Source organism: Zootoca vivipara, chromosome 6 (genome assembly GCF_963506605.1).
Source record: "Zootoca vivipara chromosome 6, rZooViv1.1, whole genome shotgun sequence".
NCBI lineage: Eukaryota > Metazoa > Chordata > Lepidosauria > Squamata > Lacertidae > Zootoca > Zootoca vivipara.
The window spans coordinates 3,581,422-3,596,758 of NC_083281.1; the positions used below are offsets into that span (position 1 = coordinate 3,581,422).

Below are 15,337 nucleotides of genomic sequence, written 5' to 3' on the forward strand. Positions count from 1 at the left end.
GGCCCTTTCCACTGCCTCCCGCAGTTTGGTCAGACTCATGTTTGTTGCTTCAAGAACACTGTCCAACCATCTCGTCCTCTGTCGTCCTCTTCTCCTGGTGCCCTCCATCTTTCCCAACATCAGGGTCTTTCCCAGGGAGTCTTCTCTTCTTATGAATCATAGAATCATAGAGTTGGAAGAGACCACAAGGGCCATCCAGTCCAACCCCCTGCCAAGCAGGAAACACCATCAAAGCATTCTTGACATATGACTGTCAAGCCTCTGCTTAAAGACCTCCAAAGAAGGAGACTCCACCACACTCCTTGGTAGCAAATTCCACTGCCGAACAGCTCTTACTGTCAGGAAGTTCTTCCTAATGTTTAGGTGGAATCTTCTTTCTTGAAGTTTGAATCCATTGCTCCGTGTCCGCTTCTCTGGAGCAGCAGAAAACAATCTTTCTCCCTCCACCATATGACATCTTTTCATATATTTGAACATGGCTATCATATCACCCCTTAACCTTCTCTTCTCCAGGCTAAACATATTCAGCTCCCTAAGCCGTTCCTCATAAGGCATCGTTTCCAGGCCTTTGACCATTTTGGTTGCCCTCTTCTGGACACGTTCCAGCTTGTCAGTATCCTTCTTGAACTGTGGTGCCCAGAACTGGACACAGTACTCCAGGTGAGGTCTGACCAGAGCAGAATACAGTGGTACTATTACTTCACTTGATCTAGATGCTATACTCCTATTGATGAGGAGGAAGTCAAAGAGAGAGAGAGAGAGAGTGCTGCGTGACTTGCCCTTTTGTTACATGGGCAGGTAAGGTCACGCCCCCCTCTAGTCACATGCAAAAGGAAGTGTGTCCCAGCCCAGGAGGAAACAGGAAGTTTTCGACTGACTGGACCAAACATTCCCCTGCATGTCCGCTCTAGGAAAACAAGGAATGTTGTACTTGGCTGCTACTCATGTATCACATCCCACGACGACAGTATCCTTGCGCTTCCATCCTAGGTGGTACGGGCGAGACAACGTCTGCCGGGAATATCACACAGCCGGGCCCTACACCTGCCACATCCCAAAGGACCTGGCCCTCTTCACGCCCTACGAGATTTGGGTTGTAGCCACCAACCGGCTGGGGGAATCCACTTCTGACGTTGTCATGCTTGACATCGTGGACGTAGGTAAGGAAAGTCCTGTGACCTTTTTCTCCAGAGACAGTGATTCTGTTGCGGGTTATTGGCCATTCGTTCCCAGAAAACCATCTTAGTGCATTTCTGCACTTAAAAATGTGTGCGTTCCCCCCTTATCACGAACAGGCAGCTCTGTATATTATACTTTTCTACTGCAGCAATAAGATCAACTGCAGTACTGTAATAAGGTACCAACCAAACCAGAAAATAAAAATACAGTGGAAATGGTTCGAAGGTTATATGTCCCAGTACTGCTCAAAAACTAACATGTTGATATGTTTGGTTTGATGTTTGTAAGGCTGGTTTAAAAAATTAATAAATAGTAAGTTAAAAGTTAAGAAAGATAAATTTAGATAAAAATTGCAATGTGAAATATTATATTATAATATATAGGAGGGTGAGGGACGGGGGAAGGAAGTTGCAAGGGTATTTTAATGTCTGTAATTTAGGGTTGTAGGGTAATATGAATTTTGTTTCGTGTCTGTTTGTTTGTTTGTAAATAAAATTTTCTAATACTATACTTTTTTATAGAGAGGGAGAGAGAGAGAATTTTCTTTTAAAGGAGGACCATTCCCCCCCCCAGACACTGGCTTGCCGTATTTTTCCATGTATACGACTAGGTTTCCCCCCCTAAAAAATAATGGCAAAAATTAGGGGGTGTCTTATACACGGATACACCCCCCACATTTTCTTAAATCTGAGTCCCCAGAAATAGGGGGTGTCTTATACATGGCGGTGTCTTATAGATGGAAAAATATGGTAGCTAGTGGAGGAGAGTTAGAGCAGATCTTTCTTGTTTAAAGTTTTTAAAAGGAGGGGTAAAACATTTTTGCAGAAATCTACATGTTGGGGGTATCAGTCGTTCTCAGAAAACCATCTTAGTGAGTTTCTGCACGTAAAAAATGTGTGTTTTTCCCCTATCAGGAACAGGCAGCTCTGTATATTATACTTTTTTATGGAGAGAGAGAGAATTTTCTCTTAAAGGAGGACCATTTTTCTCCCCAGACACTGTCTCATTTTAAACAGTTTCTTTATAATAAACTATAGTGGAGGAGAATTAGAGTGGATCTTTTCTAAAGCTTTTTTTTTTTTAAAGAAAGATAAAACATTTTCGCAGAAATCTGCTAGTTCTGTTGCTGGCGCAGAAAGCGGGGAATCACTTGCAAATCCTCCGCTGGTTCAAATGTCATAACTAGGATATCAGGTTATGGGGAGTGGAGATCAGAAGGGGGTGGAAGGGGACCCCTGGTGGAAATCTAGTCCAACCCTCTGCAATGCCGGAATCACAGCTGGTGAGTCCCTAACCTGTCTGCCCGGGATGCTCCAAGGAAGTAAAGTTCCAACACTTTCTACAATTGTCAAACAAGCTCTTAGGGTCAGAAAGTTCTTCCTAAACTTCAGGGCCACAAAGAAGGCTGATCGCTGAAGAATGGATGCTTTTGAACTATGGTGCTGGAGGAGACTCTTGAGAGTCCCATGGACTGCAAGAAGATCAAACCTATCCATTCTGAAGGAAATCAGCCCTGAGTGCTCCCTGGAAGGACAGACCGTGAAGCTGAGGCTCCAATACTTTGGCCACCTCATGAGAAGAGAAGACTCCCTGGAAAAGACCCTGATGTTGGGAAAGATGGAGGGCACACGGAGAAGGGGACGACAGAGGACGAGATGGTTGGACAGTGTTCCCGAAGCTACAAACATGAGTCTGACCAAACTGCGGGAGGCAGCGGAAGACAGGAGTGCCTGGCGTGCTCTGGTCCATGGGGTCACGAAGCGTCGGACATGACTAAACGACTAAACAACAAAGTTCAGGGCAATTCTCCTTTCTTGCCATTTAAACCTATCAATTCGGGTCCTGTACATCTGAAGAAGGCAGCCCCATATCGGGAAGTTTTTTTAAAAAAATGTTTGACATTTTATCTTATTGTATTGTATTTTGCCTCTCAGTGATATGTGGAAATCGCACGCCAGTAATCCCGGCTAAACGCCGCCATAAGCAAAATATTATTTTGATGCCTGGCTTTCCTGTCAATTCCCAAGCCCGTAAAACCCACTTCTGCCACACTCCGCGGTGCGATGATGTCACCGCCGGGCACCTGTGACATCACGCAGAGGGGAGGCGATGACCTCATTAGCAGAGCCAGGAAACGCGCAGGGGGAGGGGGAAACGGGGATTGTCTAGGGTGTCCTGGAGAGGAGAAAGCAGGAAATATATTGTATGTGAGCGGAATTGGTCTCTTAATTTAATTAGGACCTCTCTCCTGGATCTCGCTCTCCCTTTTTGGCTCCTTCCAGACATCTGCTTCTCCTTAACCCTTTCCCTTTGTGCCTGGACCCCCGCCGAGGTCAAATCCCGCACGTGCGCTCGCCGGGAGATGCCTGCGGGCTGCGATGAGTAACGGCTGCCCCATAATATGTAGGTCCCAAGTCTGCGAGAAGCAAGGTTAACTCCCTTAAAAGGCAAGGAAGCCTGTTCTGGAGATATCTTGGTTTCGTCTGCAACAATTATTATTTCTTTGGAGGGGGGGGGAGAATTTGCATTTATTAGAAAATAAAGAAATTATTTACATGATGGAACGGAACCATTTGAGCACTTTTTGCGCAATGGAAACTTAACGGTAACACAGCGAGAACTGTATTTCCAAGAATACAGTGGTACCTTGGTTCTTAAACTTAATCTGTTCTGGAAGTCTGTTACAAAACCAAAGTGTTCCAAAACCAAGACCCATAGAAAGCAATGCAAAATGGATTAATCCGTTCCAGACTTTTAAAAACAACCCCTAAAACAGCAATTTAACATGAATTTTACTCTCTAAGGAGACCGTTGATCCATAAAACGAAAGCAAGAATCAATGTACTGTACTGTAAAATAAATAAGACCGTATTGTGGATGAAGAAAATTGAAAAAAAAAATTCTTACTCGCTCTGATGATAGTCATTGTTTGGAGGGGGGCTTTTATCCATTTCCGCAGTCACACAATCAATCAATCAGTAGCTGAACTGGGTTCCACACAGTCACAAAAACAAGTTAACTGGGAAAGCCTCAAAACCAAAAACGCAAAATAAATAGCAAAACCAAAAGCACAAAATACAGCGGTACCTTGGTTCTCAACCATCCGTTCCGGAAGTCCGTTTGACTTCCAAAATGTTCGGAAACCAAGGCGAGGCTTCTGATTGGTGCAGAGGCCCCGGAAACAAGAGCCGACAGCCGCGTTGGACGTTTGGCTTCCGGAAAAGGTTCGAAAACCGGAACACTCACTTCTTTGTTTTTGGCGTTTGGGAACCAAGGCGTTTGAGAACCAAGGTATCACCATCTCTAAATATGAAACAGTCCTTGCAATCCGGTACAACTTTTGTTCCACCATATTCCGGTAGCAGAACCTTCTCACCAACTTTTGAACTAACTGGACGAGTGTCTCCCTCCTTGCCATTAGAACCTGTTCCAACAGCTACAACAGGCATTTTAAAAAAATTCTTCCCCTCTTCGACCGTGTATTGGTGGAAAGCTGTGCAGCTGAGACAGTAACTAAAGGAGGCATTGTGAAATCACAAAGAAGAAAATCACAAGGAAAGAAAAATCACAAAGAAGGAGTTTCATCTGCAACGATAACCCTCGGCCAATATCACAGCCTTGACTCCTGCTGCCCCTGAACTGTGGCATGAGGGATATTCACAGAGGAGGGTGCCCACTGCAACTATGGTTGAGTCACGAGTCTTCCTAAATTTTCCACACACACACACACCCATCATTCAACCCGGACACTGAGGTCCAGCTACGAGCGCCTTCTGGTGGTTCCCTCCCTGCGAGAAGCAAGGTTGCAGGGAACCAGGCAGAGGGACTTCTCGGTGGTGGCGCCCTCCCTGTGGAACTTCAGATGTCAAGGAAAGAAACAACTATCTGACTTTTAGAAGGCATCTGAATGCAGCTCTGTTCAGGGAAGTTTTTTATGTTTGATGTTTTATTGTGTTTTTAATATTCTTTTGGGAGCCGCGCAGAGGGGCTGGGGAAACCCAGCCAGATGGGCGGGGTACAAATTATTATTATTATTATTATTATTATTATTATTATTATTATTATATTGCAGAGTTAGGAGGGACCCCGAGGGTCATCTAGCCTAATTCCCTGCAATTCAGGAATCCTTTGCCCAGCATGGGGCTCTGGAACCCACCACCCTCTGGCTAAGAAGCTCATGCTCTGAGCTGTCAGGTTACACACACACACACCCGAAAAAAAAAAGTTGAGTAACTTTTGCGTCCGGATCTTTGAAATATGGCAGCCCTAGTTCATAGCTGCCAAGTTATCCCTTATTTTAAGGGATTTTCTCTTATGCTGAATAGGCTTCCTCGCGAGAAAAGGTAAAACTTGGCAGCTATGCTAGTTTGAGAGCTCTTTCCCAGTGTCCGTGTATTAACAATAATAAAGTCCATGTGTCCAATAAACCCTCCCCAATATAAGCACCTGAAGGTAATGGGGCCCTTTCTATGTCCAGCTGTCCTTTGTCGACAACAAATGGTTGCCGTTTTTGGTGTTGAATCTATGCTATACGGTCATTGATGGACCTCATAGGTATCTCAAGCCATTTGCCCATGTTGCCATACAACCAATCCATGCAGAACGTAAAGGTAAAGGTAAAGGGACCCCTGTCCAGTCGTGACCGACTCTGGGGTTGCGCGCTCATCTCGCATTATTGGCCGAGGGAGCCGGCGTATAGCTTCCAGGTCATGTGGCCAGCATGACAAAGACGCTTCTGGCAAACCAGAGCAGCACATGGAAACGCCGTTTACCTTCCCGCTGTAGCGGTTCCTATTTATCTACTTGCATTTTGACGTGCTTTCGAACTGCTAGGTTGGCAGGAGCTGGGACCAAGCAATGGGAGCTCACCCCGTCACAGGGATTCAAACCGCCGACCTTCTGACCAGCAAGCCCTAGGCTCAGTGGTTTAACCACAGCGCCACCTGGGTCCCTATGCAGAACGAGTAGGCTCCTGTGATGTAAGTCATGGGCCCCACCTGCTAGCCTGCTCTCTAAAATATCCCTGGTTTGCTCCTTTCTATATATAGGGTGCCTATATATAGAAAGGCACCCTATATATAGGCACCCTATATATATATATAGGCACCCTATATATAGAAAGGAGCAAACCAGGGATATTTTAGGGAGCAGGCTAGCAGGCGGGGCCCATGACTTACATCCTAGGAGGTTTTATTTCATTTGTTTTCTATCTTATATTTTGGAAATGTACATCCAGAGTTCTTTTCCCTTTAAGATTTTTGGGGGGCCCCAAGAGAGTGGGGCCCTAAGCTGTAGCTTGTTTAGCTTATATGTAAATCCAGCACTGTCTGGTGTGTCCCCCCCCCCGACAGTCACGACCGACCCGCCCTCGGACGTCCACGTCAACCGCGTCGGCGATCTGGAGGACCAGCTGAGTGTCCGCTGGAGTGCCCCGCCGGCCCTGAAGGACTTCCTCTTCCAAGCCAAGTACCAGATTCAGTACCGCGTAGAGGACAGTACCGAGTGGAAGGTGAGGCTCTATTCCGCCGGCGGGGGCCTGTCGGCCACGGGGAACTCCTTGGGGGGCAGCAGGAGGGGCACCCGAATTGGAGGCAGAGCGAGGGGCAGAGACAAAAGCCAATGGCCGGCAGCACCAGCTAAACCCAAAATTTTTGGGGGCAAAAGCACACCCTCCAAGTGTCCTGATTTTCCAGGGAAGTCCCTGATTTAGAGAAGCCGCCCCAGATTCTGATTTGATCCCGGAATGTCCCGCTTTTCCTTAGCAGGTCCCTATTTTCATTGGGGAAATGTTGGAGGGGATGGAATAGGACGCCCCTATTTTCATGGGAGAAACGTTGGAGGGGATGGAATAAGACATCCCTATTTTCATCGGAGAAATGTTGGAGGGGATGGAGTTATCCGACCCCCCGAGCCGTTCGAAGGCAATCCTGTATAGGGAAGCTTTTTAAAAAATGTTTTATTATGTTTTTATATAAGTTGTAAGCCACCCAGAGTGGCTGGGGCAACCCAGTCAGATAGGTGGGGTATAAATAGTGAAATTATCATTATGGAATGGGACGTCCCCTGTGCTTTTTTTCTGGGGGGACGTGGGGGGACGCATATCCCTAAACATTTTGTGAATCTAAGTTTGGCCTCATTGAGGAGCAGTATTTCAATATAAGTAGGAAAATGAGAGTACCCCTAAACATTTTTTTGGGAAGAAAAGCACGGGACGTCGCTATATTCATCAGAGAAACGTAGGAGGATATGGAATAGGACGTCCCTTTTTTCATGGGAGAAATGTTGGAGGGGATGGAATAGGACGTCCTTATTTTCAAGGGAGAAATGTTGGAGGGGATGGAATAGGACGTCGCTATTTTCATGGGAGAAATGTTGGAGGGGATGGAATAGGACATCGCTATTTTCATGGGAGAAATGTTGGAGAGGATGGAATAGGATGTCGCTCTTTTCACGGGAGAAATGTTGGAGGGGATGGAATAGGACGTCCCTATTTTCAAGGGAGAAACGTTGGAGGGGATGGAATAGGACGTCGCTATTTTCATGGGAGAAATGTTGGAGAGGATGGAATAGGACATCCCTATTTTCACGGGAGAAATGTTGGAGGGGATGGAATAGGACGTCGCTCTTTTCAGGGGAGAAATGTTGGAGGGGATGGAATAGGACGTCCCTATTTTCAGGGGAGAAATGTTGGAGAGGATGGAATAGGACGTTCTTATTTTCATGGGAGAAATGTTGGAAGAAGATGGGTATGCCTGTTTCACCCAGAGCTCAACCCCCAACCTTTCCAGGTCAGGCTGGCCATGTCTCCGTCCTGAAAAAAAGGACCTGTCCCCCTTTCTGACGCCTCTTTCTCCCCCCCCCCCACAGGTAGTCGACAACGTGGGCAACCAGACCTCATGCCGGCTCGCGGGGCTGAGGCCTGGCACGGTCTACTTTGTCCAGGTGCGCTGCAACCCCTTTGGCATCTATGGCTCCAAGAAGGCCGGCATCTGGAGCGAGTGGAGCAACCCCACGGCCGCCTCGACCCCTCGGAACGGTGCGTGGCCCCAGTCCCTTGCCCCGATGGACATGGCCGGAGGCCCCGGAGATTCGGGGCTCGCAGCTGCATCCGCGATCCCCTCGCTCGGGGGGAGGGGTCCCTCGCTCCCCGGCCGCCGCAGCCGCCTCTCCCCCTTCCCCGGAAACCCGAGCAGGCGTCCGGACAACCAGACCTGTGCCAAACTCAGGCCTGCACGGACTTTGGGGATGGGGAGGAATCGTCCCCGGAGAAATCCCAGCCTCCTCGTATGCCCAGCACCTGGATATTTTGTTCTGGGGCCAGGCTTGAGGTCTTGTTATTATTTCCCAGCTAGGAAGTCTGCAGCCTCTCGTCCCCAAAAGCTCACACCCTTCGCAGGCCAGACTTTCACATATGACGTCATTCTCCTTTTCCTGGCTAATGGGGGGGGGGGGAGAGAGAGAGACACCTGATTTTCGCTTCAAGGCGGGGAAAGCGAAAGCTCCAGGAAAGGGCAGTCGAAATGATCAAGATTCAAGGGGGAAGAAGCAGCTTCCCCTTCAAGGAAGAGGTTGCAGCGTCTGGCGCTTTCTGGTCCAGGGTAGCTGTTCCCAGACTTTTTCCTCTCAGGCCGCACTTTCAGAATGAAATTTTGCTGCCGCCCCACCAAATTTTTTACCGATAAAACTCTCGGTTTGGTAGAACGTGAGGCTCGTAATCTCAGGGTTGCATTGGGCAAAAGATTTTCTGCATCGCAGCAGGTTGATGACCCTCGGGTTCCCTTCAAAGTGTTGGTGCCGACCTTGAAAGCCCTAAACAGCCTCCTCCCAGTATACACGAAGGAGCATCTTCACCCTGGACACCGGGGTCCATCTCCGAGGGCCTTCTGGCAGTTCCCTCCCTGTGAGAAGTGAGGTTGCAGGGAACCAGGCAGAGGGCCTTCTCGGTGGTGGCGCCCGCCCTGTGGAACGCCCTCCCACCAGATGTCAAGGAAATAAGCAACTATCTGACTTTTAGAAGACATCTGAAGGCAGCCCTGTTTGGGGAAGTTTTTAATGTTTGGTGTTTTAATTCCATTGGGAGCTGCCCAGAGTGGCTGAGGAAACCCAGCCAGATGGGCGAGGTATAAATAAATGATGATGATGATGATGATGATGATGATGAAGACAACTCATTGTCTAACCTCCGCATAAGCTTTGTGCAAGCAAATCAGGACGATTGCTCCATGAGCAAGTCAGCTGCAGAAGGCTTTATGTCAGCCTGGAGAGCTCAGTTGGTTAGGGTGTGGTGCTGATAACAGCAAGGTTGCAGGTTCGACCCCTGTACGGGACAGCTGCGTATTCCTGGGTCGTGTGTTCGAGTCCCACCTTTGGAGAAAAATATTCCCGCATTGCAGGGGGGCTGGACTAGATGCCCCTCAGGGTCCCAATTCTATGATTCTACAATAAGATTTGGAAAACACAGCTAGGATTGCCTTCAGGGTCATTTAATGTGCTTTCGTCTCATTTCGAAGAGATACCTACCCGCATTCTGCAAACAGAAGAACTGTTTTCATACTATACATAGTTGTTTAAATGTTGTCCGTCCTTGAATCTTCCTGCCGCTATTGCAAACTTCTCTTGCCCAAATCGTTGTGGTTCCTCACAACCTCTCAGAACCACTGGTTTAGAGAAAAGGCGAGTATGCCAGAAGATGGCATAGATCGAAGTTTTAGAAAAATCACGCATGGCATTGAAAGAGTGGGAAGAGAAAAGTGCTTCTCCTTCTCTTTCCTGACACTGAAATTCTTGGACTTCCAACTAAGCTGAATGTCGGACAAAAGAAAGTCCTTCTCACATGCAGCGCAAAGTTTAATTAACTATGGAACTCACTGCCACAAGTGGACAGCAGCCAACTTGGGATTCAGCTATACAGCTACAAATAGTGTTTTAAGTGCATTATTCAAAGGGGACACTAGATGGCAGTGGTGAGCTTAGGGCAAACCCAACATATTTTTTTAAACGGTTTTTATTTTTTTAAAAAAAGCATTTTCGTGTTCTTTTTTTAATATGTGTCTAGATTCCACCCTGGATGGTTTTAAAAGAGGATTGGACAAATTTGCAGAGGAGGAGAGGGCTATCGAGAGCTACCAGCTAGATAGCGATGCTCCTGAATGCCAATTGCTGGAAAATGCGGGAGGAGAGAGTGCTCGGGTTCCAATCCTGCGTGTGGTTTTCTCATTAGAGCCCCCAGTTGGCCCCTGTGGGAACAGGATGCTGGACTGGAAGGCCCTGATCCAGCAAGCTCTGATTATGCTCTTAAGATTGACTGCCTTTGTAGATGGAAGATCTCTTCCTTATCATCTGTAAACTTGGAAGGGACCCCCAAGGGCCATCCAGCCCAGCCCCCGGCAATGCAGGAATCTTTTATATGGTCCATCAATGACCATATAGCATAGATTCAACACCAAAAACGGTGACAATTTGTTGTTGACAAAGGACAGCTGGACCTATAAAGGGTCCCGTTACCTTCAGTAGCTGAGGGCCTCATCAAACCTCAATCCGGACCTGAACGTGTGACTTGAACCCGCAACCCTGAGATCCGGGAGTCTCGCGTTCTATCGACTTGAGCTACGCCGGCGAGTTCCTTCCTGCCTTCCTCACGTCTCTCCCCTCCCTCTCCCAACCTTCTCAGGGCGGGCGCCGGGGGTCTGCGAACCCAAAAGCGGGGAGCACAACAACACAGTGCGCCGGGAGCTGAAGCAGTTCTTCGGCTGGATGCGCAAACACGGAAGCTGCGCCAGCCTGAGCATCAAAATGTACGACCAGTGGAGGGTCTCACTCCAGAAGTCGCACAAAACACGGAACCAGGTAGGTAAGGAAAACAACCCCCCTGCCCCCCCGTCCCCCCCCTGAGTTGTCCTTGCAAGGAAATAGGATCCCTGCGGCATATTTGGTGTTGTTAAAAACAAATACAGCCACTCGCCTATGGCGAATTGGCTGGTGCCGATGGTGAACAAGCGAAGAGGAAAATGACATGCCTTCTGTAAGCAGGGCGTTTCCAGCGAAAACGGTTGAGGACTAGTAACTTCTGCTGCGGAGCTCGCTTCCAACAGATGCTCAGATCGTAGAGTTGGAAGGGAGCCCCAATGGTCATCTAGTCCTGCAGGAATCTTGGCCAAAACATTCGGGACAGGTGGCCATGTTCAGGGCCTTTTAATTGCTGGCTCTAAATTCTTGGGTGCATTTTAATTATTATTTTTAATGAGCTGGTTTTTATTACTAAACGGCCTCGCTCAGTATCCCCGAAGGAGTGTCTCCACCTCCATCGTCCAGCCGGGACACGGAAGTCCAGCTCCGACGGCCTTCTGGCGGTTCCCTCGTTGCGAGAAGCCAAGTTGCAGGGAACCAGGCAGAGGGCCTTCTCGGTGGTGGCGCCTGCCCTGTGGAACGCCCTCCCATCAGATGTCAAGGAAATAAATAACTATCTGACTTTTAGAAGAGATCTGAAGGCAGCCCTGCTTAGGGAAGTGTTTAATGTCTGGTGTTTTATCGTATATTTAATATTTAATTGGGAGCCATCCAGAGTGGCTGGGGAAACCCAGACAGATGGGCGGGGTATAAATAAATAAATTACTACTATTACTACTACTACTACTACTACTTTGCTGTTATTATCTATTAATTCGTATCGGTTTTTTCTTTTTAAAACAAAGATAGGCAAAAGTTCAATAGAGCTCTGAAAGATTTTAAACTGTATTTGAAAAAATATGCTAAAGTAATATTTTAGATTAGAAATTAAGCTGTAAATAAAACTGTGGATTATGTGAAGATGTTATTTAGAGGGAAAGAAGAAGTTTTTATAAAGTGAATATTTTGACACAGAATTTGCTAATTAGAAATGTATATAAGAACCACAGGGACGGGAACCGGAGGAGGTCCCAATATACATTGTGAGGGAGATAAGATACAATACTTTATATGTTTTTGTTTTCTGTGTTTTTTTTGTTTTCTGTTTTCTGTATTTTTATTTTCTATTGTGTATCTGTTTTATTGTTTTTAGTGTTTTGTTAACCCTTTTGTTCTGGAAAATCAATAAAATATTATTATTTTTTTAAAAAAGTTCAATAGAGCTCTCTCGCGACAATACAGATTTGGTTACAATGGAAAATGCTAGGCCTAAGCGAGGTCAAATCAAACTTTTAAACAAGAAGTGGAAATAAAATGAGTAGCAGGAACAGCATCCCAGATAGCTAGATGAAATAATAAAGTTGTAGCTTTACTACAAATAATAATAATAATAATAATAATAATAATAATAATAATAATAATAATATTCTGCCCATATGACTGGTGCTCTATATTGGAGTTTTGTTTCTCTGTTTTCTTTTACTGGCTTTAAGTGTTCTGTTGTGCTTCAGGTGAGGAATAAAAAGGGCATGATGGAAACAAGGAAGAATGAAGATAAAAAATGTTTTATAACGACAAGAAACAATGTGGGGAAAATAAATAAACGCAAATAGAAAATTAAATGCCACACACAGGAACAATAAAGGGTGTAGAACTTCGCTTGCGGGAATAGCTGTTGTATAAGGGATCATGATGAAGGTTGAAATGTAATTGCATTAAATAATATTCTGGAAGCAGAATTAAATGGAATCTGGCACGCAGGAGACCATCTAAAATGTGTAACTGGCTTTTTAATTGATTGATAACTTGAATTGTAATTGTAATTTGGTACTGATGCAATGTGGCATATATTGGATTTTTGTAATTGGAAATTAATTTTAAAAAATTATACTCACACACACACTAATAATACTAATGTTATTATTATTATTAAGTTGCTCCATCCACTCTGGGCAGCTTCCAGCAAATTATAAAACACACAGTAAGACATCAAACATGAAAACCTGCCTTCAGATTTCTTCTAAAAGTCAGATAGTTGTTTATCTCCTTGATCGTGTTTTCCAATGTTGGAATCCTCCTTGAATCCTCCCATCTTGGGAGAAAGGCAAGACTTGATCATGATGATGGTTACACACCCTGGGATGGCTCCGTTGATAGAGTCCGAGAACTCCAGGTTCGAGTCCCACTGCAGGGGGTTGGACTAGATGACCCTCGGGGGTCCCTCCCAACTCTGCAGTTCTACGGTTCTGTGATTTTGATGCAGCCCAAACAAGGAGTGAGGTCGGCGGAGGCGAACCTCGCAGCAACCTGACATTTCACGCGCTCTCTCTTTTCTCCCCAGGTCCTCTCCGGCGATAAGTCCTAGCGGCGTCCGAAAAGGGCCCAAGAGGAGTAAAGGCAGCAGAGCGGCCAGTTCTCCCGGGTGGTGAGCCGTGGAGTCGGGCCGCGTCGCCGGAGGGGGGGGCGGCAGAACCGCGTGGAGCCACGGCGGCACCCGAACCCGCCGCGAACCGGCAAAGCATCCGCAGGCTCCCCTTTCGAGAGCCGGAAAACAGAGAGAGCCGCAAATATCCCCAGCTTCCCCCCTTTTATATATATGCCGCAGGGAGATTTTTAGGTACCACTGAAATTTGGGGGCCGGTATCCCATGGCAAAGAAGCCCTTTCTCCGAGTTGAGATACGGGGATAAAATCCAACCCAGAAAAGGGTCTCTGGGATTTTGCAGCCGTCTTGTTCCGCAAACTTCTCCAAATAAATTTTACAATGTGTGTGTGTTGTCCCCCCTGCCGAGTTTCCAAGTTGTTTCTATGTGCCTTCTGGTGTGTTTCTTTCCCCCAAACCCCATAATCTACCCAGGCTCCATTGGAGCCCAAAAGCTCTCCGTCCTTACCAAGAGGGTCTTCCCAAGACCACAGCAATCTGGGCGTAGGAAATGATCTAGCTGGTGAGGCCAGGAATGTCTCTAAACCGAAGAGCCCGGGCTCTGGATGAGGCCAAAGCGTGGGGCCGAACATAGCCCAGCAACCTGTCCTTGCAGTGGCCAAATAGCCCCAAGGACCAAGGAAGGCAGATAGACTGCCTCTAGACCGGGAGGTTCCACATGAACATAGGAGGCTGCCGAGTCTGGGCAGTGACCCATCTTCTCCTGCATCCTTTCCTTATGCTGGCCAACCAAGTGCGAAACCGGCCAGCAGGATCCAAGCACAAGAGCAGTTCTCAACCTCACAAAGACGATTTCTGCCTGTGCTGTAGAGGGAAGCGAGGGTCCGGTGGGTCTTGTTTGCCTGGGGAGGGAGCCCATCTAGGAGTAGGAAAACCCTGATCGTAAACCTCTGCTGCTTTGCGGGATATCTGAGATCCAGCGCCGAGGGCCTTCTGGAGGTTCCCTCACTGCGAGAAGCCAAGTTACAGGGAACCAGGCAGAGGGCCTTCTCGGTAGTGGCACCCACCCTGTGGAATGCCCTTCCACCAGATGTCAAAGAGAAAAACAACTACAGCACCAGACTTTTAGAAGTCATCTGAAGGCAGCCCAGATGGGTGGGGTTGTTGTTGTTTAGTCGTTTAGTCGTGTCCGACTCTTCGTGACCCCATGGACCATAGCACGCCAGGCACTCCTGTCTTGCACTGCCTCCCGCAGTTTGGTCAGACTCATGTTCGTAGCCTCGAGAACACTGTCCAACCATCTCGTCCTCTGTCGTCCCCTTCTCCTTGCACCCTCCATCTTTCCCAACATCAGGGTCTTTTTCAGGGAGTCTTCTCTTCTCATGAGGTGGCCAAAGTATTGGAGCCTCAGCTTCAGAATCTGTCCTTCCAGTGAGCACTCAGGGCTGATTTCCTTCAAAATGGATAGGTTTGAACTTCTTGCAGTCCATGGGACTCTCAAGAGTCATATAAAATTATTATTATTATTATTATTATCAAGAGAAGAAAAAGGCTCAGGAGTAAATCCTGCACAAATCCCAAGCCGGTTGGATGGCGCCTTGTATGCCCCCTTCCAGTTTGGCCAAACTGGTGCCAAATGTCCCTTTCTGCTTTTCCTTGTACCCAGAGGTGGAGGTAGCTGCTCTAGCACCCAGAGCGGCGCACATGCTGTTCACCCCGGGGGCAGCGCCATGGGGGCGGGGAGAGCGTCCCAGGGGGTGAGACGGCCATGGGGCGGAGCGTGCCGCGCATAGAGCAAGCCAATTGGGTGTCTGGGGCAGTGTTATCTAGATGCTATACTCCTATTGATATCACCCCTTAACTCCCAGGAGAGACGTGTGGCTCAGGCGCG

At 47.4% G+C, this 15,337-nt stretch overlaps 1 protein-coding gene across 2 annotated transcripts in view; it reads left to right on the forward strand.

Annotated features, from left to right (window-relative positions):
- Positions 1–14,892, forward strand: part of CRLF1 (cytokine receptor like factor 1) — a 40,863-nt gene extending 25,971 nt beyond the window's left edge. The window contains exons 4-8 of one of the 2 annotated variants that reach the window (XM_035119055.2): positions 991–1,160; positions 6,531–6,688; positions 8,047–8,215; positions 10,850–11,029; positions 13,406–14,892. In XM_035119055.2, the coding sequence (XP_034974946.1) occupies positions 991–1,160; positions 6,531–6,688; positions 8,047–8,215; positions 10,850–11,029; positions 13,406–13,422 (694 nt within the window). In that variant the 3' untranslated portion in view covers positions 13,423–14,892. The remainder of the gene's footprint in view (positions 1–990; positions 1,161–6,530; positions 6,689–8,046; positions 8,216–10,849; positions 11,030–13,405) is intronic. The other variant, XM_035119054.2, reaches the window with a different exon arrangement.
- The last annotated feature ends 445 nt before the right edge of the window (positions 14,893–15,337 follow it).